The sequence below is a fragment of the Oreochromis niloticus genome, linkage group LG23 (assembly GCF_001858045.2).
Source record: "Oreochromis niloticus isolate F11D_XX linkage group LG23, O_niloticus_UMD_NMBU, whole genome shotgun sequence".
Lineage (NCBI taxonomy): Eukaryota > Metazoa > Chordata > Actinopteri > Cichliformes > Cichlidae > Oreochromis > Oreochromis niloticus.
The window spans coordinates 41,755,267-41,779,349 of record NC_031986.2 but is presented as its reverse complement, the minus strand read 5'-3'; the positions used below and the strand labels follow the sequence as shown (position 1 = coordinate 41,779,349).

Below are 24,083 nucleotides of genomic sequence, written 5' to 3'. Positions count from 1 at the left end.
TAGGACCCGAACTTACAAGCAGCCACAGAAAAGGATCATTCAGACAAATATGAAGAAAATAATGAAAAACAAATCTACAGAATACATGAAAAAAAAGCTTTTATTGGTGTAACAAGTCTTAGTGAACCACTAGTTTAACATTAGCCAGCCAGTCCTGGGTAACATATGCGCATGTGTCCATGCAAATACAGACTCATACAGGTCTTTCTCTTCAGGGCCATCCATCTTTCTGCATATTTCTCTCTCTCTGTAGGTGAATGTGGACACTGGTCTCCATTGTTTGCAAAATCTCTCAGTCTGATTTCGTCCGTCAGTCATCAAACTGAAGTATCAGGTACACAGAATACAGAGCTCAAGTTTCAGAAAGCTTGTCGTAATCCATCGTCCCGCAGATGATCACACTTGAAAAAGTGCAGCAGGGAAATTATCATAGAGTTATAAAACCAAAACAGCTTTATGACACTCTGACAAAGGCAACATGTGAAGGCTGAATCATCAAACTACCCTGTACTACTGTGGCACAAACTAATCTCTGAAAAAAGTATCTTTGCGTCTGTATTCCATACGTGTTTCCTTTATGTCTTCTTTCAGACCACATCAATGCCTCTATTCTGTTTCAGTCTTCTTGACACAATAATGAATTGGGAAAAGTCAACACCTTCACTTTAAATGGCTTAAAAGTCAAATTAGAGCGATCACATCATGGAAACTTCCTTTCTTCAGTCTCCTTTCTACCTAAATCTGTCTCCTTCTACTTTGCCCGTCTATCTCTGTTTGTCTTATATACGCACCCTCTAAGGCTTTAAGTGTGAGATGCTGTGTGCCAGCAGGACTTGTAGCCACTGACATTGGGTTAAATGTGGAAACAGGACCTGCGTGTCTGATCTCCGTCTCTTTGTGAAAACATAGCAACCCAAATAAGGAGATCGGCCACGGCTGAAGAGCGGAGCAGCCAGACCATTCCTGAGAGTGAGCTTGGATGGGTGGTTTGATAGGGTGGAGTGTGTGTCTAAGAGAGTGATAGCCAGGGAGTAAGGATGGAGTGGACGCAGAGTGGTGAGTGGCTGAATGAAGAGAGGAATGGACAGAGAGTGAGAGGATGGAGAAAAGTGATGGATGTAGGGAGGGAGGGGGAAACATGGGAGGAGGATGGCGATAGGGGTGGTGAGTGGAGACTGGAGGCAGGTTCTGTTGAAGTTTAAATAACCATCCTTATAGGGCTTGACTCTCCATCTCTGTTCACAGCTCTTTCTGTCTCCTTCCATCTGTCTCTCCTTTTCTGTCTCTGCCTCCCTTGCTTTCTCGCTTTCTCTGCAGCTTTGTTCAGCTCGAGCTTTCTCCTGCACTGCAAGCAAGGCTGAATCTCCTACATCTCAGCGAAAGCCCAAACCTTTAACGGTGCGTTTGAACATCTCAGAGGGAGAAAATCCAGCCAAGCAGCCACCATGGAGGCCATCAAGAAGAAGATGCAAATGCTGAAACTGGACAAGGAGAATGCCATCGACCGGGCCGAGCAGGCAGAGACAGACAAGAAGGCGGCAGAGGACAAATGCAAGCAGGTGGGAAAGCCAGAGCAAGAAGGAGATGGATCACAAGGGATTCCAGTGCATATAGAAAAGATTTTAGAAGAAGGGATATTGATCTGATTTTGGAAATACGCAACTAGAACTGTATATTAAGCAAAAATGTATAGATTAACTTTATAGTTTACTTATAGATTTACTGATTAGTTGCAACTTCTGAAGCGAAATTTATTTCAAAACAGTTTTTCATGAAAAAAGAAATGTCCACACCCAGTAAGTGCGCTTTTCTCTGAAGACCTTTCTTTTTATCCAGTTCTTAAACTAATCACAACATTCAAACCATACCAGACATACCTACAAGGACACGGTGTGTAAACAGTTCTTACATTTATTTATTCTACATTCCTCACAGTTAATTTACTGGTTTACTTTGCTGGGAAATATTTTAGGAAATAGTTTAACTTTTTTTTCTTTTTCTTTTCTGAGGAATGCCTCATAGTACAGATGATCCAACCACAGGTCCAGGAAAGTTTGGAAGTTATTAAATTGCTGACTTTGGATCAAATGAGGTGCAAATCATTGCTTTTAGTTTCTACTCGTTACTTTTTTATTCTTTAAACAAAGTTGTACTAAAGGAGATCTGCAGGAAAACAGTAGTTTGAATTTCTCTTCACTTGAACTGGTCAGCACCACCGGTACACAAGTGATGAGACCACCCAGGACCAGGATTTGGTCTTTGGGGAAAGAAAAGCCCACCTCAACCGCTTTAGAGAGAGGACCTATTTTAAAGAAAAGCCATTATGGAAACTATGTGACCCTTAATAAGCATGCAAATGGACATGCATAGACACACAAATGGAGGATTAGACACACGTGCATGCGTGCACTCACACACACACACACACACACACACACAACCTATGGTTCCAGGCATCTGTGTGTTCTCGCTGATAACAGCTGTATTTTTAGAGCCCAGAAGAGAATGGCAGTGTGGGACACAGCAGGGTTATCAGATGTACTTCATGGACTCAGAGGGGAACACTGATTAGGGCGAACAGTTAACCCTGAGAGAGAGAGAGAAGAATAGGGAGAAAGAGAAAAGAGATTAGACTGCATACCAGAGTTCTTGTCATGAGAGGGTGATGCCATTTAAATAAATGTTCTCCAAACATCATAAACACAGTCCTGCTTGCAAATTAGCCACCGCTGCTTTATCAGTTGCTTAACATGGTTTCCTTTCAACCATCATTTTGCTCAGCAGTTGTTAACTCGATAAAAGTTTCATCATTATATCTTTGCAAAGGTTCATTCATCTGTGAGAACAAACATGATGGTCTCAGTGCTCAGACGAATGCGAATAGAATAGAATAGAATAGAATAGAATAGAATAGAATAGAATAGAAAACACCAAAATAGAATAGAATAGAACCGACCAAACCAGACTACACCAGAATAGAATACCAAATCACCGAACAGAACAGAACAGAGACTACAATAGACCAGACCAGAATGGGATAGAACAGAACACAAGAGAACGTAACAGACCAGACCATACTATACTATACTAGAATAGAATAGAATAGAATAGAATAGAATAGAAAAGAATCAAATCAAATCAAATCAAATCAAATCAAATCTATGAACAGAAAAAAACAGAGACTAGAATGGACCAGGCCAGATCAGAATAGAATCCAATCCAACACCAGGCCAGAATACACTACACTAGAATAGAATAGAATAGAATAGAATAGAATAGAATAGAACAGAATACAGGTTCATCTAAGGTTTTCGTGCTAAACTGAGTTAAAATGAAAAAATGTGCTGTAGAAAAGTAGTAAAGTCGAACTCCCTACAACACTAACAGTGTCCCTTGTTTTAGCTGGAGGAGGAGTTACTGGATCTGCAGAAGAAGATGAAGCAGACAGAGGATGAACTGGACAAATTCTCTGAGGGCCTGAAAGATGCTCAGGAGAAACTGGAACTGTCTGAGAAGACAGCTGCAGATGTGAGTGAACGGCACGCACACACAGGAGGGTTTGGTGTCAGTTCATTTTCAGGACACTTTAATCAAAGTTAAACTAGAAATCAAACTGCCAAATAACTATGACCATTACTGTCACTGAATCCTTGAATCCCGTAAAGAAGAACAAAGGATATTAATACTTGTTTCATCTGACATACACACATTACTGCGGCACTACTGAAAACTAGGGACCATTCTTCCACAGCTGGACTCTTTCTAAGCCGGCACCAGCTGTGGCTTTACTTTGATCTGCGGTGAACGATTTGGAGCACTTCAGAGACAGTTACATTCCTGTGCAGCCACTCCTGAAAGATGAGCACACGGTTAAACTATAATCCCTTCACCCAAACACACACACACACACACACACACACACTGTAAGCCTCATCATGACATGTGTTCTGACATATACAGTTGCACAAACATGCGGTGGGACATTTACAACAAATTGCATGCAGATGTTGCAGTCATGATAGCAAAGGGACAAACATGGAAAAAATGTAAGAGTTTTTCATTTTGTGCCACTTTATATGTTCTAATACAATTTACTAAAGGCGATAACTAAAATTAAAACAAACAACACAAATCAGTTTATATGCCTAAATTCACTTTTGGTACTTTAAGGATTTTTAAATGTTTTAAGTATTTATGATGCTTTTGGACTTTAATTAAATAAATTATGTAGCATTTTAAAAGTCAGTTTGATACATGAATGTGCCAGTTCTGGACACATCTAGGACACAATAGGAGATAATTACTCAATAACCTGTCTCTTGTAAGCTCACTGTATTGCACTTACAAGAGACAGGGAACAAGACGACCACTCACTGGTTCTCGCTGTGAATACAGCACTATTACTTGGGCTGTTCTTACATCAGTGGAAATCAGTGCAGTCCCACATCAAACAGACTTTGTTCTAGCGACTTAGCAGTTTTAATAGCATTTCATGTCCAAGCTGACTAATTTGAACATTTGGAAGCTATTATGTTTTTTTTATTCTTCGTTAAGAAGCACACTGCCTACATTTCCAACAATGCATTTCAACCTCTAGCTGTAGCTTCAGGTAGCTTAACCCACAAACTTCAGGCATGACTAAGGAGGCGGCGAAAGAAGTCTGATAAGCTTTTTTTATTTCTAACTTCACACCACCAAATTACTTTATTGTCAAACTCGCAGTCTTGCGGTCAGAGCCAAATGATGTAGACACAGCTGGACCAAAAGCTGTAAACAGACTTCTCCTTTAACTAAACTCAAACTTGCAATGGCTACTTTTTTTGACTCTGGAGTATTTACTTTTTCTCATGTAAACATGTAAATAAATTTAACCACCACTGAGAAATCCTATATGGATCTCCTTGTTTGTGGACAGTAATTGAATAAATATAGCAGAACATTGGAATTGGCAGTTTTCCTGTGCCTAATCAGCTGCAATCTGGGAAAGACGGTCATATTTTAGATTGCTGGCATCACCACAAACCACATGGTAGTATATCTGTCAGTGGTGATTCATCCAGCACAGCTGTGTGTTTGCTTGCTTGTGTCCGTTACTGTGTGTGTGTGTGTGTAGGTGGAAGGGGGAATCACATATATCCAAGCATACAATACTGTTTACAGTATACCTGTTTATCAGTTAAATGGCATTTTAATAAAAAGTAGGGGAAAGCAGTACCACAGCATTACAAAGCAAAGTGAGCACAGAGAGAGAAGAGTCATGCAAAAACCTCCCCCACCTTCCACTAAGATGTGGTATTGTTTTAGTCTCATGGAGGATATCCCAGGGAAATGCGATGTTGCACTACACACAAAGAGAAGGGAAGTGCCTGCTATATAGACATAGACCTGAGGGCTGAGACATGCTGGTTTATCCTGACGCAGTGATTAAATAAACTCAGGATGGTTCTGAGAAGCCTCACATATAAACTGGGTCAAGTGGGCCCCTTGAAAACCCAGAGTCTGACCTGTAGCTATCACTCTTGGGTGTCCTGTAGTGTTTGGAAAGAGAACTCAAGCAGTGCGAGTTGTGTTAAAAAATAGATGTCCACTATGGCATTTTTTTAGATTTACCACAGAGTACAGAGTGGCATCAAATTATGAAGTCTGCTCTGCTCCACTTCCATGAATTCCCCTCCACATGTCATTTATTAGAGGAAGCAGTCAAGTCATTACGCATCTGAATTCACACCGACCAAAATTGGAAACCTGGAAGCGACTGGGAAAACAGAGCAGTGAGCCAGCAGCTCCAGCAAGCAAACCGTTTATGATTCATGAAAAAGGGCACCAGAGCAGACGTGCTGATATTTAGGTCATTGCTGTTTATGCTAGCTCAAGCCACCAGACAAAGAGTCTGTCCTTATAGATCTAAGTACTTACGCACAATGCAGTAAAAAGTAAAGTTAGCGCATGTGGTCTTGGTACAGGCATTGATTACACCAATCACAGCAGCAACAGTCACAGTTTTAGGGCAAAGCTGGTCAGCCGGGCGGAGAGAGCAGAGAACAGACAGGGGGGGCTCTGGTATGTGAGGAATGTAGCTAAGGCAAACAGAAAGCCCCACACTCCTGTGTCTAATGAAATCAATGCTTCCAGCTTTTCCGGTGCAAGGGGCAAATCAGAGAGAGAGCAGCTCAATCAACACACGAGACTGACTGTGAGACATGTTCTTCTTGTTGAGAACAGCAGGACTGAATCTGAGATGAGCCTCAGCTGAAATCTGCTGGCCTACTTGCCCGTCCACCCGACATATTCAAGCTCCCAGGCTGATCGTGTGAATAGGAGCCGATGGGGGGTAAACACAGGCAGGGCAAGCATTGAAACATGAAAGATGAAGAATAAATTTGATTTACACCCACACAATGCACATCGTCTGTCAGCAGGCAAGTGGGATATATTGTCTATTTGCTTGCTGCTTCAAGACAAACACTAACACATTTCTATTTAGAGAGTTGCGGGTTTACTGAGAGGTTAGGAGTTGGAATTATATATATATATATATATATGGTCTATGTTTAGACTTTGCTGCTAGTTGAACTTCCTCCCATCACTAATGTAAGGTCAGAGTGCTGAGTTATCAGCTAAGGCTTGGCTATCAATTTGTGTCCATAAACTGTTCTGTACAACCTAGATATCAGCTAATTAATGGTAACTAAGTAATAAAATACTGTAAGCACAAGTAAGCTGTAATATAATACACCAAATGGCACCAACAGCATAAACACAGTGGAGGGGTCGAGCTCTGTGACTGCAGTTAGTGAATGTAAGACCAACCAGAGATATCAGCTAGAGATGCCTGTGTCTGGATGCTTGTCTATCAAAGAAGCTACACCCCTAACTCCAGTACCCATGAGGATGTTACAAAAAAGACTAGACTCCTATGAGTTGATATTAGATGGGGAAACCTTCTTTTTTTGCATGAGGCTGTAAACATGTTGCTTAATGCTCTGAAAGCTGGGTATTTAAACATGGAGTCTTGTTTTTGGAATCAGCGGCACTTTTTTGCACTCCTACATTAGTTACCCCCTTTTTTTCTTTTTGGCTTAGTGGTTTAGGTTACTGGTTAGTGTGGGTGCCAACCCAAGATAACTGAGATCAGATAGCTCAGACTACATCTGGAGGGTGCCGGGGCCACATATGGCCACATTCTTTAAGCAGCATGCAAGTAATCACATGTCCTCAGCAAAAGCTGTGTGTGTACTCCTTTGGGCACCTGTGGTGTCTTATTCGACATAATGAAAATTTTGAAAAGGATTTAGAAATATATTAGAGGTTCACTAATCATCTTGGGCTGCTTAAATGGCCTGCAACACACCAAGGAATACTTATTCTGACTTCTTCTTTTAAATTCCAGCACACCAGTCATAATTTCTGGTCTTTTCTCACTGAAATGATCTAGGTGGTTACTGTCATATTGAGCAGGGGCGTGACATTTCATTACACAAGTGGTCACTTGAGACCAGATGCTGTAAATAAAAGATGGATATAGCCATCGTGACCTTACCCATTGGTTTGTGCAGCCCTGGTGAGAAGTCTCACCATTTTTTCCCTTTTTTTAGAGATTGAAGTGACCGTATATGGACAAGAAGATCTAGAGATAGGTTGTCAGCTAACAGTTGCAACCTGGGTTAGCTGCGTGTATCTGTAGACTGCCATGTTATTTGTCTGATTACTGTATTAAAATTGCTGAAAAAACACACCAACATCTCAAATATGGCCGAGAGGTCTATTTCAGAGACCTCATCATATTAGGTAAGATCGGATTTAGCAGATAGCATAGCAACCTAGCTGGAACCTAGTTAATTAAAATGGGTCACAAAAGGAAAAAAACCCAAAACGCTTTAGTATCTGGCTTTAAACGTGCTTATTTCTGCAGTGAAGTTTAGTATTTGAACATTCTAGCCAATTAAATTTACCTGCTTTGAGCAAGCCTCAAGTGGCCATTTAAGGTACTGCAGTTTTTGGTACTTTTCTGCTAGCTTCAGTTTTCACCTCTAGAGGTTGCCCCTTGCTCTACATCAGGTTCGGCAATTCCAGGCCTCGAGTGCCTGCAGGACACCAAGTGCCGGTGTCCTGCAGGTTTTAGATGTGTCCTTGATCCAACACAGCTGATTTAAATTGCTAAATTACCTCCTCAACATCTCATGAAGTTCTCCACAGGCCCGGTAATGAACTAATCATTTGATTCAGGTGTGTTGGCCCAGGGTGATATCTAAAGCCTGCAGGACACCGGCACTCGAGGCATGGAGTTGCCTACGCCTGCTCTACATTCATGTCAAGAATAATAAGAATAATAATCTTGCACAGTCTGAGCCCAACTAACCCTAGCATGCCATTTTGAAATATGCCTGTGCCATCAGAGAAGAAAAAATATCAATTGATAGAAAGTCCAGGTCATTTAGTGTATTCGGGTAGTCAGGTGACCTCAGTTTTTCGGGGGGCATGTTAACTGAACCTGGATTTGATCAGGTAAAGCTGCCTCGGATCATTAGTGTTGCCACCACAGGCTTGTACAGTAGATGCATGTGGATGCATCACTTTATCTGCCTGATCCACTGATCAGTCTGGAAGAAGACAAATCTGGACTCATCAGACCACGTGACCTTTGTCCTATCTTTATGCCCCATAGAAAACACAAGCCTTTTTTTTTTTCCATTGAGCCTCACTGATAAGTGTTTCTTCCTCAGTAGTTTTAATCGATCTCCTTAGCTGTTTTCTGTGCTTGATGCAGGCCAGTTGTTTGACCCCTCTGAAATGGAGCAACAGCTTCTCTGTGACCACGTGGTCATTTAAGACATTAGACATTAAGGTTAAATAATCTGTTGCCAGCCAAAACACATTAATCGCTGCTGCTTAGATTTGGATTTCCACCATTAAGTTAGAGCAGTATGTGCAGAGTGGCACTTTAACCAGTAGTCCACGATGACAGAATGAAATATAATTGTATGGGGGGTTTTTTTTAAAGAGGAAATACTCAAATTATTCACACTTCACTGGAGGCAGTTCAAACTCCATGGAGACTGTAAGGGGAAATTTAACTGTCACATCAAGTTTGGAGCGGCTCAAGTTTGTGTGAGACAACTAAACAATGGACACTGCGCCTTCACAATGACTGAAAGTAATTCATCCTGGCTTTGCTTTTTCTTTTCAAAGTCTCGCAGCAGTGCTCACATCAGTCACAGGGATCAGCTTTTTACACACACACACTCACTCACTCTGAAGCCCCGCCCTCTTTGGCGTCATCGACCCAATCACTCCCTCTCCTCCGCCGGCGCAGTGGCGCTCTCAGCTCTTCTGGCCGCGCAGCTTATTCTGTATCCTCCTCAAACTCTAAGTCAGGCTGAGTCCGGACCAAAACTGCTACCTACATTCCCGAGGACCATTTTCTGCGCCGCTCATGAACTTTTCATTTCTACAATCCAGAAGAAACACTCGGGGAACACCTGGACACTCACGCTTCCTACTTATATAACTTTTTGCTGCACTTGCGCGACTCCTTTACATTCCTCATACTTTATCTCCGGATTCACGCCGATTTTTCTCGTTTTTCTTTTTTTAAATCAACGAACAAAAGTCTTATTTTTCTGTTACTAAACTACTCTGAATAGACCAAATAAGCAGGAATCAGTGGCCTCTTTTTTGCACAACATATACATAGTCTTAACTGTGTTTTATTTTTTTACGTTTAGTCTTAAGTTAAGTAAAGAAACAGTAAACAATGGCAGGTGTGAACTCTCTGGATGCTGTGAAGAGAAAGATTCAGTGTTTGCAGCAGCAGGCCGACGACGCAGAAGATCGGGCTCAGGTCCTACAGAGAGAGCTGGACAGTGAACGGGAGCTCCGAGAAAAAGTGAGACAATCAACTCCTCTATTGTCCTAGCTTTTTCTGTTGTCGCCATTTTACATGTATTACAATCATTAAACACGGACTGAATTGTTCGTATTCGCCTCTCGGGCCCTAGAAAGTCTTATTAGTTTTATGTCATTGATTCACTGGTGGCGGGCGTGAATGTGCCACAATGCAAGGCGTTGGTCTGCAACGAAAAAAAAAGTTTGGATTCCTACAGCTCTTCGCGCATGCTCGGTGTGACTTGAAGGCCGCTGTGAAACTACAGTGATTAATGTAGACCACGTAGACAGCGTTGAAGTGATTGTGCAAATTGTGGCGAATCTATTAGATTTACCAGTTTATTTCATTTAAAGTCAAATCATTCTTGTGTTAATTGTATCATAATTGTGACGATTTTTTCACTCAGATTCCATTTGGTTTGCGGGTTAATGGGACAGTGTTTTGATGGAATTTCAATGGAATTTTTAACGCTCTGATTTGCTCAAAGGCACTTCGGCAAGGGTGGCTGTTTTCCCTCGGCAGCTGTCTGGTTGAAGGGCTGACCCTCGGGCCTCCACAGATGATCGGAAAATACAGGGCACAGTTAAAAAGTGCCTCCTCTGTTATTAGGAGTAGATCTAAAAATGTTGCTGTTTTCAGCTAGAAGTAAAAGATCAGCTGCTTCATTGATCAGTCAATCAACAGTAACAGCTGAGATTACCTTTAAGTTTTTACCATCTGATAGTCAAACTGTAAATTGGTGAAGTTAGCCAATAATGAAACTGCAAGTTACCTCCCTGTTTTCCACACCTCTTTACATTAAACTGTAAAGTTTGAGTTATTTGCTCAGCTTGGGCTGAAATTCATTCAGTCATTGCTAAAGTTCCACAAATTGAGTGTCTTCAACCATTGCCTTCAATGTGTCAGATGTGACTCATATATTGAGTAATTGGCAGCTCTGTCACCTGCCTGTCTCTTGACTGTGCCCACATCCGAGTTTTATGGCTTCACATGCAGAAAAGGTAGTGGTTGCAGGGGAGAGAGAGAAAAACGCTTAGTAGCAGCACAGTTAGGCAACAGTTCTTGACTCGTTTCACGTGCTGCTTTATGGCACACGGTGCCATACTTTTTGCATAGGAGTTAGTTTAATGATAGGACAATGAGAAAGACTTCAGGAGAGTGGGAGGGGAAGGTGTGGCAGTAAAGATATGGCAGCTGAATTGATGAAAGGAGTTGGGCCTGCTGCAAGGCAAAGCCCTTTGTTACAGGATGGCTATTGGGTAACAGGCCACCTTTTTAATTTGACCATTGGGCGTTTGCTGAGCATGTGGGTAATTATTCTGGTATGGACTCGCATACCGGCATCGGTTTAAGAAGTTTGGCTTCTAGTTGGCTTGTTTGTGTTGCAGTTTGTGGTTGTTCAGTGGGTGCTTTGTGTACTTTAGAAGTGTTTCTGTTCAGTGTTTGTGCAACCTGCAGCATGAACTTCAAAACACTGACACGGGAATGGTAAATGAATGAATGAATGATATGGGGATGCCCCGTATAGCTACATCTGCTGTCAGGGTGCATGTGTGGTCTCACATCAATGAAGAGCTGAAAGGGTTGTGTTTTTGAAAAAATAAATTGTTAGAATTTTTTTATTGCATACGAGGCAGACTGTTTGTTCAGTATGGTCCAGCATTTCAAAACTGGTGAACCAGTAATCTGTTACGTCTTTTTTATGGTGTCATTCATTATCAGCTTACATACCAGCGTCCAGTTTGGGAGGTTTCAGAGGTGGAGTTATAGTTGTTGACCAGTACTTATAAGTATGTCTTGTATAGTGTGTTTACACTGAAATGGGAGGGTGTGGTTAAACTCTTTTATCTTCAGAGTGGATGCTGCATTTTTAAAAAGTCTTTCATTCCTGTCAGGATTAACGTGCACAAGCAGTTTGATGTCACACATGTCCCTCCATTCAAAGTCGAACAGAGGGGTGCGACTGTGTGGCGAGGCTGGTGTGGTCCCATGTGTGAATAATTAGGACAACCTGGAGTTATTCCTTGGCACAGAAAGTCCTTCTTCTGAGCGCGGGGAGATCAAAACAAGAACCTTGCCGCGTGTAATGAATCATTGTTTAAAAATGTGTGAGGGGAGTACAAAAACGTTGGCTACGTCTATCGCTGATAAAGAAAATTGCTTCATGTTATTGTGGTTTTGACGCTTCTGGGGATGTTTCTTAACCTCTCGGTAATGATTTAAGGCTGTAGTCAAAGTCTTGTGATGCTTTTCGTTTATAGCCACTATTCCTCAGCGTGAATTCGTTCAGTTTTCTCAGTAGAGTCGGGTCCGAGGTGATCATTTTTACTGTGTTCGGAGTCCTGTGAAGAGCACAGATGAAGCAGATTAGTTGTTTTTGGAACATGGAAGCAAATTTGAGAGAGTGCTTCTCCTTCTGTCAGACACTTAATAATGACAAGATTAGTTTAAACGATCAGTCATGACCAAAAAAAGAAAAAGAGACGGGAAAAAATATTTGCTTCCTTTTCTGAAATTGAGGCTGTTGTGCACTTTGCAGAGAACAACTTACAGTTGCCATGGTGAGGATCAGTGTTTGACCACACGCAAGTTGAAATACAGAAATAAATATAAAAAGGGAAGTGGAATTCTTACTGAGGAATCCCCACGCACGCCCTCCCTCCGACTGACCCTCCCAGGATGTCGGCTGCCGACCCTGGTCCAGCACTTCCTGCGCTTCTACTCCCAACACTTCCTGTCCCCTGGCTCCAGCCCTGATCAACAGGAAGATTACTGTGCGCGGCGAAGTTGGTGTTTCTACATTGATGTGCCACTTTATCTTGAGTGTCCTGTTATTTTCTTATAGTTACTAACACTATTTCTCTCCATGTAGAGCACAAGTCTGCAGTCTTTTTTTGCACTACAACATTTAATTAGACACGCTGAAGTTGCTTCCTACGCTTATGGCAACCGTATTTGTTTACTTGCATCTCATATCGAGAGTAAATTGCAGGAAGCCATTCAAAAAAATGCTTATCGTGAAAAACAACGTCCACACACTCATCTGCTGAGCTGAAGGTGTCCGTTTGTTGCTTCGTGTGGTCAGCTAAGGCTTTCTGCTGGGCCTCTAGGAGTCTCCAGCAGATTCTGTGGAAAGAATTACTTCCTGATTTCACTGTTTTCTTTGGACTTTCTCCCTGGGAATAGCTCAACTTTCCAAATATAACTGCCACATGTTGATACTTTTTGGCAGTCGCTGGCATCCTGGGGAACACTCCCATGTAAGTGGCTTGTGGCTTTGCTGATTATGCAGGCCAAGGCTGAGGGTTCTCATTCAAACGAGGAGTGGGTTATATTTGTTCGGTTAGTCCTAGCACAGGCGAATTTGCTGTAATGTCGTTAAATTGCATGTATACAGCACCAAGTTGTGTTTGAACCGTTTTTAGAGTCCATGAAAGTGAGTCACTTCAGCGAGTCTGTTTGCATGTGAATGCAGAGTGGAAATGGTAACCTGATTGAAACTCGTATTACCGGGATTCATATTTGACCTGCAGGTAAAAATCACCCTGTTAATATTTATCTGGAAAGTTAGATTGTATCAACGCTGGAAAAATTTGTTTTTTCTTATGGTTTGCGGATTCCTGGTGGTGCGGTTCACAAATGGGTTGCAGTCAGCCTCTGGTTAGGATTAGACACACTGAGCTAAAGACTCAGACCAGAGTCGAGATCCTCCTAAAAGTCTGAGTACATACTTTTAAATGGCGACAAATTGCGTTTAGCGCTGAAGGAGCTCATTGTGATGCTTGTCTGAATGTTTAACAACCGTCTTTTACATACTTCATGACAGACTGGCTTATACTTTATGCAGCTTTCTTTGCATGCCAGATCTTTGTGGGAAATGATTACACACTTTCTTTCTGTCACGAACCAACACAGAGTAACTTTAAGAGCAGCAGGCAGTCAGGAATAACTTGCACTGAACCCCAACAGCATTGTGCAGCTCATTAGCCCACTGCCCTGAAATCAGCCAATAATTAGATTCCTCTTTCACTTGTCCTTGATGCTGTCTCTAAGATATGTAATACACTCAGGTATTTCTTAAGTCACTCCCAGCAGTCTGCAGCCTCACTTCGAGTGCTCTAACTTCAACTAAGACAGATGAATCACTCCATGCCATCAGTAGTACTGTAGTCTGTGCCACTTACTAATGCAGTGTCCGTTAAAGAGGTAGCTTAACGTCTTGGAACATCTTGCATTGCTTTCTTGCTGCACAATACAAATAAAACTATGGCAGTCAGTCAGTGTAATCTGCTGAAATCAGCCCATCTAAGCTCACTAATTAACACATTATTTATTGGCTGGGAATGATGGCAGTGAGGCTCCTTAAATCCGCAGCTTATCCATAGCCTCCACTGTAGCTGGTAACCATTTTGTCAGCCCAAAGTTTTGTTTTGAGACTGTTAACAGTGTTTTTTTTAAAATCTCACACTAGAATTTAGTTCCCGAAATGTTGAGCTAAAGCTTTAGGAATCTTGTGGCTCTAATAGCCACACAGCCTGTTGGTGATGCACTGAGCAGTAAAGCTCCATTCCTGACTTAGAAAGCTGGTGTTACATATTAACTTACGGTGACAACAGAGCAGCTACTTGTGTCCCAGTATCTTTTAAAGTCTGTGTCTACATATCTGTCGTCGTTGCCCCAGTCTTCCTGATACTCCACCACAAACATTCTCCATAGTTTGTTTTACCATATAAGGCAGGGTGCGTCCCTGGCAGCCAAAGAATGAAAAGTGGGTGCTAAAGGAAGGGGCATGGCCAGAGAGACAGACGGAGCGGTGAAAGAAAGAACAATCAAAGGGAGGAAATGAAAGGATGTTGGGCAGCATACTTCCTGTCACCTTTTTTCAAGATCCTCATTTGCTATTTGATGCTAGTAGTAGAGTAGTGAAAGCTCGTCGTTAACCTCACTTCTTGTTTCTTGGCATTTCTGTTAACATTGTTTTGACAGCATATTTGCACAAAGGCTCTGAATAACTTTCAGTCAGCTTTTGCTGCTGGGCTTGTGACCGCACCGGCCAAGGTTAAATGATTTTCTAAAGCTGCAGAAGAGACTGTGGTTAAAACTGTACCTTCAGGATTTACAGGAAAAGCTCTTCTTTGTTCACAGCTCAGTCAATTAGAAGCATGAGATAACCTGTAAATGCATGCATTTTTTTGTCCTTTTAAACCTGACACAAGGGTGTCTCTGTCTGTGTGGGGCTCCCCCATTCCCTGCCTTTTTCGCTATGAGCAGATGGCAGATAAGGCACCAGTTTGCACACATTTCTGTCACTGCCACCATACTGGTGTTAGCTGAGGTTTCTATGTTTGTGTGTTTGTTACTTGAATGCAGTTTACAGGGTAGGAGACTGGATAGCTGGTAATTATGTGTGTGTATGTTTGAGAGAGGCAGAGATTGGTGCAATAAGAGTGTCTGTTTGCATGTTTGCAGAGCGTGTGCGTGTCTGGAAGCGCATTACAGCAGCTGGTGTGCTAACGTAGCTGACCTAAAACGCATGAATAGCATGTTTGTTTGCGTGCTGGACATTGCTCCATTCAGGACACAGGAAGTACCAATATCTGTTATTTCAGGTTGCAGTTGAATACTAGGTAACGTTTCTGGGCAGCCAGATGTGGCGTCGATGGATGCAGACCCGTGCGAGCGACACTGCTGATGAGATTTCAAGATGTTCTGAGCGATATGAGTTTTCATTCATTCTGTGTCAGGTTAGGTTTTCAACGTCTGTCAAGTGCCTGCGGTTTTGAGACACGTCAGCGATAGTTAGGCAGACATTTCCTGTCTCGTATGGGTGGCCTCCCCTGTGAGCTTTCTGTGCAGCAGGGGAAGACCTGGGAGAGGATGAAGAAGAGGGTGGGGAAAAAAAAAACACACAGACGACCGGGGGAGGGAGTGGCGGGTCACCAGGCCAGGATGAGATGGAGGAATACTGAAAATGAGAAAGAAGCCTGTGCCCTCATGCTTTGATTTCCTGAAATATCGAGTCTATGAGAGAATGGAAGTCTGGCCTAGATATTCTCAGTATATTTAAGCTCTGTTTTTTCTTTTCTTGGCATTGTTCCTTCTTGTCAGTCATTTCACTTTCTATTTGTGACTTTCAGTCACCAATTTCTGCACAGAATGACTCTGCTGCCTGTAAGCTGAATGGTGGAGGCACTGACGGTTGATCAGAGCGATTGCTGGACTGAAAAACTGGCTAATGAGTCACTGACCTACTAACTGCTGCCCTCATCAGAGCAGAGAATACAGCCTGCGTGGTTGTAAACATAATAAACTTGTGTGAGTACTCCGGGTTTCAGTGAATGGTTCAGCACTTATCGGTCTGGTTGTGAACTTTCATTTTAACAACAGGTTCTTTGTGTTATGCTAAGACCGAGGTCCTGTTTTTACTTTGAATGCAGCTCCCAAGGAGATGATGGTTGGATAAACTCCCTGACCAACAGAGGAAATTCTTGTGTAGTTGTCTGTTTGCTTTCTTTTTTCCTCTTTCTGGCTTTTTGTTTATCGAGGGCAGACGAGCAGAAGCCCATTCGTTCTCCCTTCTTTGCCCAGTTGTGGCTTCACCATCACCAGAAATTGAGTTTGTCTAAATGTTTCGCTCAGACGTCCTGCTGCATTGTAAGGAATTACACTTTCCAGCCAGATGCAGCATGTTCTCATTAAAGACGGTTACAGTTGGGCCCTGCTTTTATGGACGAATCTCCCAACGACCTCCAGCTGGCTCCGTTTCACATTTTAACCGTCACATTTTGATTTGAGAAACCCGAGTGACCCCAGAGAGCACACAGAGTAGATTACACTGTCTCCCCCTTACTCACTCACTCACTCACTCACTCACTCACTCACTCACTTGTAGCCTTTATTTGGATTCAGTTTGTTAGTGAGGATTAGGATATGAATGATAAGGGTGAATATTTCCCTGTCGTCATAGCACCATGATTATATTCAGGTGGCTGTATTTAAATATTTTTATCAGAGTTCTGGGTAGGCATTGTACTGTGTGACTGTATAGCTGCTCTTCCATTGACATGACTAGCTTTAAAAAAGTGTTTCATGTGGTGAAGTATGCAACACTTGAGTTCAGTTTTTGGACTTTTGTTCAAAATAGATGTGGTTTGGTTTTAAAGTGATGCATCAATTTGTTGGATGAGGAACTTAAGTTAAAAAAAAAGAAGAAAAAGACAGCGATTCAACCTCCTGATAACAGTAGTTGTTAGGGAAGTATAAACAGGACATCACCATATCCTGTCCACACAGGCCTTGCTTAATTCCTTAATAAGTCATTCTTATTCCATTAATCCAAAAAAGTAAATATACAAGATGATGAATTTTTATTCCCTTTTAGTTTTAAAGTTACGTCCCTCTGGTTGGTTTGGACATTCACTGATTTTTGTTGCAACAATCGCTGAAAACAGGGCGACAAGTTACTCTTCTCTCCCCCGACTTCTGTCATTGTGTCATTTCCTTCTGTTCCTGTTTTATGATGGAGGACAGCAGACATCTTTGGGTGACTTAAAGTTGAATAAATGCATGACTAAAGTTCTTCCTATTTTTTTTTTTTTCCCTTTGCAGGCAGAGGGTGAGGTAGCAGCTCTGAACCGCAGGATCCAGCTGGTGGAGGAGGAGCTGGACCGTGCCCAGGAGAGACTGGCCACAGCGCTGCAGAAACTGGAGGAGGCAGAGAAGGCTGCAGATGAGAGCGAGAGGTCAGTTTCTTATTCGCATTAGACACAAGTGGAGAAAAAGTCTGCCTTGTGCGGGAGAACATGTGTTATCTAGTTCACCTGACTTTCACAAAAGAAAGTCTGTGCTCTCCTCATGCCGTGTCCTGTCATCCCAGAGGAATGAAGGTGATCGAGAACCGAGCGATGAAGGATGAGGAGAAGATGGAGATTCAGGAGATGCAGCTGAAGGAGGCCAAACACATCGCAGAGGAGGCCGACCGCAAATACGAGGAGGTGATTCTGACAGTGACGGCTTAAGTGCAAGAGAGAAATTCCCTTATTCAGATCGTTAATAGCCTCTTAGTGTTTTGAGTTTAAAATATTTCTTTTCTGTGTCAGGTGGCTCGTAAACTGGTGATCCTGGAGGGCGAGCTGGAGAGAGCTGAGGAGAGGGCCGAGCTCTCAGAATGGTAAATGCAATAAGCGCACAAATGCACAAATACATTGACTCACATACAGATGCATGGTCTCTTGTGCGGCTCTCGCATTAAAACAAAGTATGCATGCGATTCTCTCCTCGCAGTAAAGCCAGTGACCTAGAGGAGGAGCTGAAAAATGTGACCAACAACCTGAAGTCCTTAGAAGCCCAGTCTGAGAAGGTACAAGACTGATAGAAATGCATTGACACGTTAAGAAGTAATAATTCTGCTTTGGCTTCCTGGAGCTTGGTGGTGTTTTTCCAAATTAGAATCATCTAAATATAGCAAAAAAAATCTGATTTTATCCAGTAAAGGAGGGAAAAAAAGGTTTCCTGTCAAAATGCTTCAATGTGATGATAAAATCTAATAATATGACAAAACAAACTGAGACTTTAGGCAGTTTCTTTCATTCTCTTTCACAAACACAAGCAGAAAAACTAAATATATATACTGAACACCAAGTCTGGCACCCTGCACACACGTATCCTATCATTAGGGCTTTACTCATGGCTCAGCGCACCGTAATTTGGGTGAGCTGTCCTCAGGGAGGGAGACCACATGGCAAAGGACTGTTTCATACTACCTCCATTATAACTGTGTATCATCAGGCCCTCCTTACAACCATTTATTTTACCCTCAAGCTATTATATAAGGGAGCTCAGTACCTGAACTCCTTTGATATGCAGCTGTTTAAATATATGTTTGCACACCAACTTATCTACCACATGACAAATTAGCCACTGAGGCTTTTTTTTTTTCATGTGTGTATGAGTGGTGTTAATGGCTACGTAAGGTGTTTCACTGTGTGTGCATATAAGCAGCCAGTAGAAACCTGCCGCACTCAGGAATGTGTCTGCTTCATTCCCGCCCGTGCACAGACATGCAGTGCAACGGCATGCCAGGTTTACCTCATGACAACTTTTCTTTAGCAAATATGGCATGGCTTTTCTTTGAAACAGACCTGCAGTGGTTAGCGTAACAGCAGAACTTGTTCCCAGGACAGGCCAACACCTTTCCTGTTACGTGCCAGCGAGGGAGTGGCGCCATGAGCTCTCAAAGCAATAATAATCCTGGGATGGTGCCGTTTTGTGCTCCCATTGTGTGCACGTTTGCTGGTGAAAGCTAAGTGTGAGCTAATGCTGTTTCTTTGCCTCTCCGTCTGTCACCAGTACTCAGAAAAAGAAGACAAGTACGAGGAGGAGATCAAAGTTCTGACTGACAAACTGAAGGAGGTGAGATGATGGTGTTTTCACAGAATTAAAAATAAAATTATAATAGAATAATCCAGTCATTCAGAGACATTTGTAGCATTTTTCCCCATCACTAAAATGTAGTTTTAACTCGTCTTTCTGAATCCGATTCATATGGAAACTGCTACAAATGTTAAACGTGACATTTCCATAAGCTCAGCAAGGCTGGCTGAAAACCTCTCCTGTTGCAGTCTTCCATGATGGATGTGTTTGTTGGAGCACATCAGTTTGTTTTGACATGCTTTGTCTGAATTCCTCCCAGGCTGAAACCCGTGCAGAGTTTGCCGAGAGGACAGTTGCCAAACTGGAAAAGAGCATCGATGACCTGGAAGGTACGAGAGTCACATTCATATTGAGGTTTTTAGGGGACTTGCAGCATCTGTGGCCCAAAATCTTGTTCTGTTAAAAAAGAAAATGTAGACCCAAAATCTTTTTGTCTGCTAGCTTTAAGTGAACCTGCAAAGATGCGTTCAGTTTCATTAAATGGTGATTTATTTGCTGATGAACTACGAGCACATCTTAATACACAGTTGCAAAATCACTTACCTGAGTTTTGGCCTGAGTTCTAGAAGAGGTGTCCTATTTCAGCATCACTGGAATTTTTTCCTGTGGAAACGAGAATTTTCCACAGGAACCAAATGTATGGAAACTATTTCACTAAGACAGGCTAATAAAAGACCCTTGTTACTGAAGGACAAGTATTCCATGTCAGCCACGAAGCTGCAGCGGCAGCAAAGAGGACAGAATGTGCTCATATTTTTTTTAGGTCAGGATCGTTCAGTTGTTGAACCACAGGCAGCTGAGTTCATGGATTTATTGGTTCAGTTTTATGAGACTTTCACAAAAGTCTTAAATGCTCAAAGCTCCCCCAGCAAAAAAAGACAGAAACGTGAAGAGCTTTGAGCATAATTAGGTATTCATCATTCTTTCTTCCAAGCATTTCTGCATCTTTAAAAAGGCTGACCTATTTTTTTGTCTCTTCCTTTCTCCCTCTGCTCTTTGCCTCCATCTGTCTCTCGCTCTCGTCCTGCTTTCGGCTTGCTTGTGTCGCTGCTGTCGTTGGCACCTGCCTCTGCTTCTTGTCGACCTCTGGCGTCCAGATGAATTATATGCTCAGAAGCTGAAGTACAAGGCCATTAGCGAGGAGCTGGACCATGCCCTCAATGACATGACATCTCTGTAGAGATGTGTTTCGCTCTTTCTCTCTGTCTGCTGTGCCTCTAAATGTTCATCTCCTCTGATCATATGTGCTTCTGCTCATCTTACTATGCAAAACATAATTCATTAAAGCTCCTTTTCTTTCCTAGTTTGCAGCTTTTGTCTGTTGTTTTTTGTTTGTTTTTTGCCAGTGTGTAAGCAAATTATGAACTGTTTGATGCAAAGTCTCAGCTAACTATATAGGTTACTATGATTTTCTAATTAGGTAATTAACAGTGTATTTTACGATTAGTTGTTACTCTACACGTTCATCTGAATATCAGTTTTACAAAGGTGAGCATTTCTGGTTTTAGTGTGGATTAATAGTTTGCAGTCACCTGGGTTTTAATCTACACGTTTTGGTGGTTTCTGATATGTATTTCCATAAAGTATGCATAGATCTTAATGCCATTTCCACAAAGTGGGATATACGAATAACTTCACAGTGCCGCAAACGAGTCCTTTAAAAAGTCCATCCTGTATGATCCCACTAACAGTCTTCCAGCAGTTTATGCATGAAAGGCACTCTGTAGTGGTTGATTTTTGCTTTTTTTTTTGCATGTGGCACAACTTAACCAAACCAGTTATGCAAAACATCTGCCCAGTAACACCGACCTTTGTGCAGCCTTTAAAAAAAAGGGGTGCTGTGTGACAAACCTCATGGAGAGATTACAGTGGCATGAAATGAGCAAGCACTGCTAACTGGTGATTGAGGGTTCACCGTGTCATATTTCTTCTTCTCCCCAGAGAAACTATCACATGCCAAAGAGGAGAATCTGGGCATGCACCAAGTCCTGGACCAGACCCTGCAGGAGCTGAACAGCTTATAAACACACACAGAGGAAGCTGGAGAGGATGAGGTCGTCATTAACATTCCATTAAAAGTTCGACTCCATTCCGCCTTTCGAGCTGTAAAATCTTTATTCCCCACGTAAAGGGGGATTAACTTAATGCTTGTCCCTTTTTTTTCTTTTTGTTTAAAGCACAACTTTTTTTTTTTTTTTTTAATTTTTTGAATCCATCGCTACTTTATTTTTTTAAAACCTACAGATGTTCTTGTTGAAATTTGTTTTTGACCACTAAATTTGGCACTAAATTTGTCCAAAGAAACCTCCCATTTGGTCACTCAATCACTTAAACAGACTTAATTTTACACATTATGTGCACATACATTACACTTCTGATTATTTTTAATACATAGGCTACATATGGCATAGGGGTTTGCTCAGTCTTGTGTGGCTTTTAAGCGCCACCTAGTGGTAATTTGAAGTTAGTCAACATTTTTTTTTTAATTATTATTATTCCATTTTATCTCCAGTGGCTGCAAATTAACAGATATTTGACAGATCTGTGCTCGTCTCAGTCTCTCTTTAAATCTTTTTGTGTTAGAACAACACAACAGTCACGTGAACAGATAACCTGGTAGAAAGGCTCGGTGATTCAGACTTCTTTACATTTAATTATAACGTAATGCCTCTTTGGCCAAGGTGTTGAACCTGATGCGGACGTTCTGAACACTTAAATGCTTGACCTGACCACTGATACCTAATGCATCATTACCAACAATATGCCATTATGTAGCCAATATTTACAATATGAGTGAGCTAAACCCCAAACCACTGGAAGCTCAGTCAAGTTTTATCAACCATGGATACTTATTGTATATAGTAGAATAATGTTAGGTAATGTGAGAAGTTGTATTTTTTTTTTCTTGGGTTTTGTTTCATTTACACCACTTCTTTTTGCCAGAGGAACTCTCAAAACCAAAGAACACAACACAGACAATTAATTCATGAAATGTTTTTTATTTTTTTTTGTGATGGTCATTGTGGTTTCATCTCATGTCAGAGCCACTGAGAGTGCCTCACATTTGATTGAGACTGGTAATGAAATACTTCATTCACCCACCCCCACCCCATCCATGTCAACCTATTAAAATGTTTTACAGAAATCATGACTTGTCTGAATTTTTTTGCAAATTTGATTGTTGCATTTTACTCATGCACAATGTCTTTACAGCAAAGTGCTTCATTATGTCAATCTGTTTGGGAGTGTACATGCATTCGTATGATTCTCTCATTCAGCCCCACTCGGGGGTAAAATCGTACTCATTTAGATGAATAGAGGCAATTTCTCTATTTGCTGAGGATTTGCAACATGGCATCGCTCAGCCTCGATTATCCTTGGGCGTTTCTGCTGCATGGTTCCAGGTTCATTACTGTTCATGTCTGTTTCTTTCTGAAGGCGCAGCCTAGAGGGAGAAATGTCAAACATTTCAGTAACGTCTTGCAAGCAAATTAGGAGAATCTTATTCAAATCTATTGTTTTTGGCTTTGTACTTACCTGCTGTCAGTCTGCATTTCCCCCCTCGTGGCCTACAGAGGATTATAGAGCAGCCTGCGCAGGGCACCACTGTCTGGGCATGGCTGAAGATGGTGGTGATCCTGTAACACCCTGATGACCATTTGCAGATCAATTAGAGCTTGCCACACATAACTAAAAATAAATCCTAAAACTTTGCACCATGAGCCAAAATTCCTACCCATGCATTTAACATCCATGAAGTAAGAGTTTGGATTCTGCACCAGCCTCTTCTTCTTATGCTGCCTCCTCTCCTCTGCAAAACTTGGGTGCATCAGATCCTTAGCCAGCTGCAAGAAAAGGCATTTTTTTTAAACATGAACTATTCAATTGTTCTACTAAATGACAGAATGGGGTTAATGGAGGGATACAAATATGAAAATGATTATTTACAAGATCATGGTAAAACTGCTATGATGGATGGTTTGGAGACAGCACTAACAAAAAGACAGGAGGCAGAGCTGACAGAAATTTGTACAGCTCGGGTTAACTGGTTTGGAAATTAGAGAAGAGGCTGAATATTGGATATACTGGATAAAGGTGACAGTGGAAGATGATGGGGATAGGGTGAGATGAAGACAGATGATCCGCTGTGATGAAAGAAGAAGACAGGATTGCCTTAACAGATGTACCGCAATATGTTTTATAGCCGTATGCCCCCTACAGTCTGAAGAATGAATTACTAGTTAGAGGAGCAACATGTCCAGACAAGCCCAAGCATCATTCGTACAGTACAAGAACAATGGGCAGATAACAGTATATGACATGTTTCTACAAGTTCAATATTACAAGAGTTAAAAAAAATATTACTCACTTTATTGCTACTCTTTTTAAAATTCAGTATAATGTTGTATTTCTTAGTTCACAAAATACTATTAAAGCATCTTTCTGTCAGTCAGAACTGTTCTACTTTCTAACATTTCTAACAAAAACAGTCAAATTTAAAAATTATAATAAGATTTTCACTTACAGACATTTTTGCTCAGATCGTCCGGTTTTCTCGTCAAATGTAAATAAAAGATATAGCAAACTAAGCGCACTATGCTCGTCACTAAATCCACCTGTAGTTTGGTGTAGGTCTGAGATATAAGAATCGAGTAGGCGGAGTCTTCGTGTAAGGGAGGGGCAACAGATACTTGCTAAGCAGGTCCGTGTAATAATACGTGTTTTACAGACAAACAGCACAGCTGTAAGAGAATGGAAAGCTATT

At 41.7% G+C, this 24,083-nt stretch overlaps 2 protein-coding genes across 5 annotated transcripts; one reads left to right on the top strand and one right to left on the bottom strand.

Annotated features, from left to right (window-relative positions):
- Positions 1-1,211: 1,211 nt before the first annotated feature.
- tpm4a (tropomyosin 4a) lies at positions 1,212-22,614 on the top strand. Of its 4 annotated transcripts, none has more exons than XM_003439846.5 (9): positions 1,212-1,559; positions 3,403-3,528; positions 17,495-17,628; positions 17,763-17,880; positions 17,986-18,056; positions 18,170-18,245; positions 19,235-19,297; positions 19,578-19,647; positions 21,260-22,614. In XM_003439846.5, exons 1-9 carry the CDS (start codon positions 1,446-1,448, stop codon positions 21,340-21,342), a joined length of 855 nt encoding a protein of 284 aa, XP_003439894.1. In that variant the 5' UTR covers positions 1,212-1,445; the 3' UTR covers positions 21,343-22,614. The 4 variants fall into 4 exon arrangements, with proteins under 4 accessions (XP_003439894.1, XP_003439892.1, XP_003439893.1 ...); XM_003439844.4 differs by lacking the exon at positions 21,260-22,614 and adding an exon at positions 20,416-20,624 and having other exon boundaries at positions 1,213-1,559; XM_003439845.5 differs by lacking the exons at positions 1,212-1,559; positions 3,403-3,528 and adding an exon at positions 9,332-9,886.
- On the bottom strand, positions 21,521-23,998 carry LOC100690174 (40S ribosomal protein S27). The gene is made up of 4 exons (XM_003439843.5): positions 23,844-23,998; positions 23,055-23,163; positions 22,856-22,966; positions 21,521-22,763 (listed from the first exon to the last, which is right to left on the bottom strand). The coding sequence occupies exons 1-4, from the start codon at positions 23,847-23,849 to the stop codon at positions 22,735-22,737; spliced, it is 255 nt and encodes an 84-aa protein (XP_003439891.1). The 5' UTR covers positions 23,850-23,998; the 3' UTR covers positions 21,521-22,734.
- Positions 23,999-24,083: the final 85 nt, after the last annotated feature.

Bases quoted from the DNA above. Each gene is read 5' to 3' on its own strand.
- tpm4a (XM_003439846.5), top strand. From the start codon at position 1,446: ATGGAGGCCATCAAGAAGAAGATGCAAATGCTGAAACTGGACAAGGAG. The intron at 17,629-17,762 runs GTCAGTTTCTTA...CTGTCATCCCAG, and splicing joins GCTGCAGATGAGAGCGAGAG to AGGAATGAAGGTGATCGAGA. The intron at 19,298-19,577 runs GTGAGATGATGG...AATTCCTCCCAG, and splicing joins TGACTGACAAACTGAAGGAG to GCTGAAACCCGTGCAGAGTT.
- LOC100690174 (XM_003439843.5), bottom strand. The intron at 22,967-23,054 runs GTAGGAATTTTG...AATGGTCATCAG, and splicing joins CATGGATGTTAAATGCATGG to GGTGTTACAGGATCACCACC. The intron at 22,764-22,855 runs GTAAGTACAAAG...TTCTCCCTCTAG, and splicing joins GAAATGCAGACTGACAGCAG to GCTGCGCCTTCAGAAAGAAA.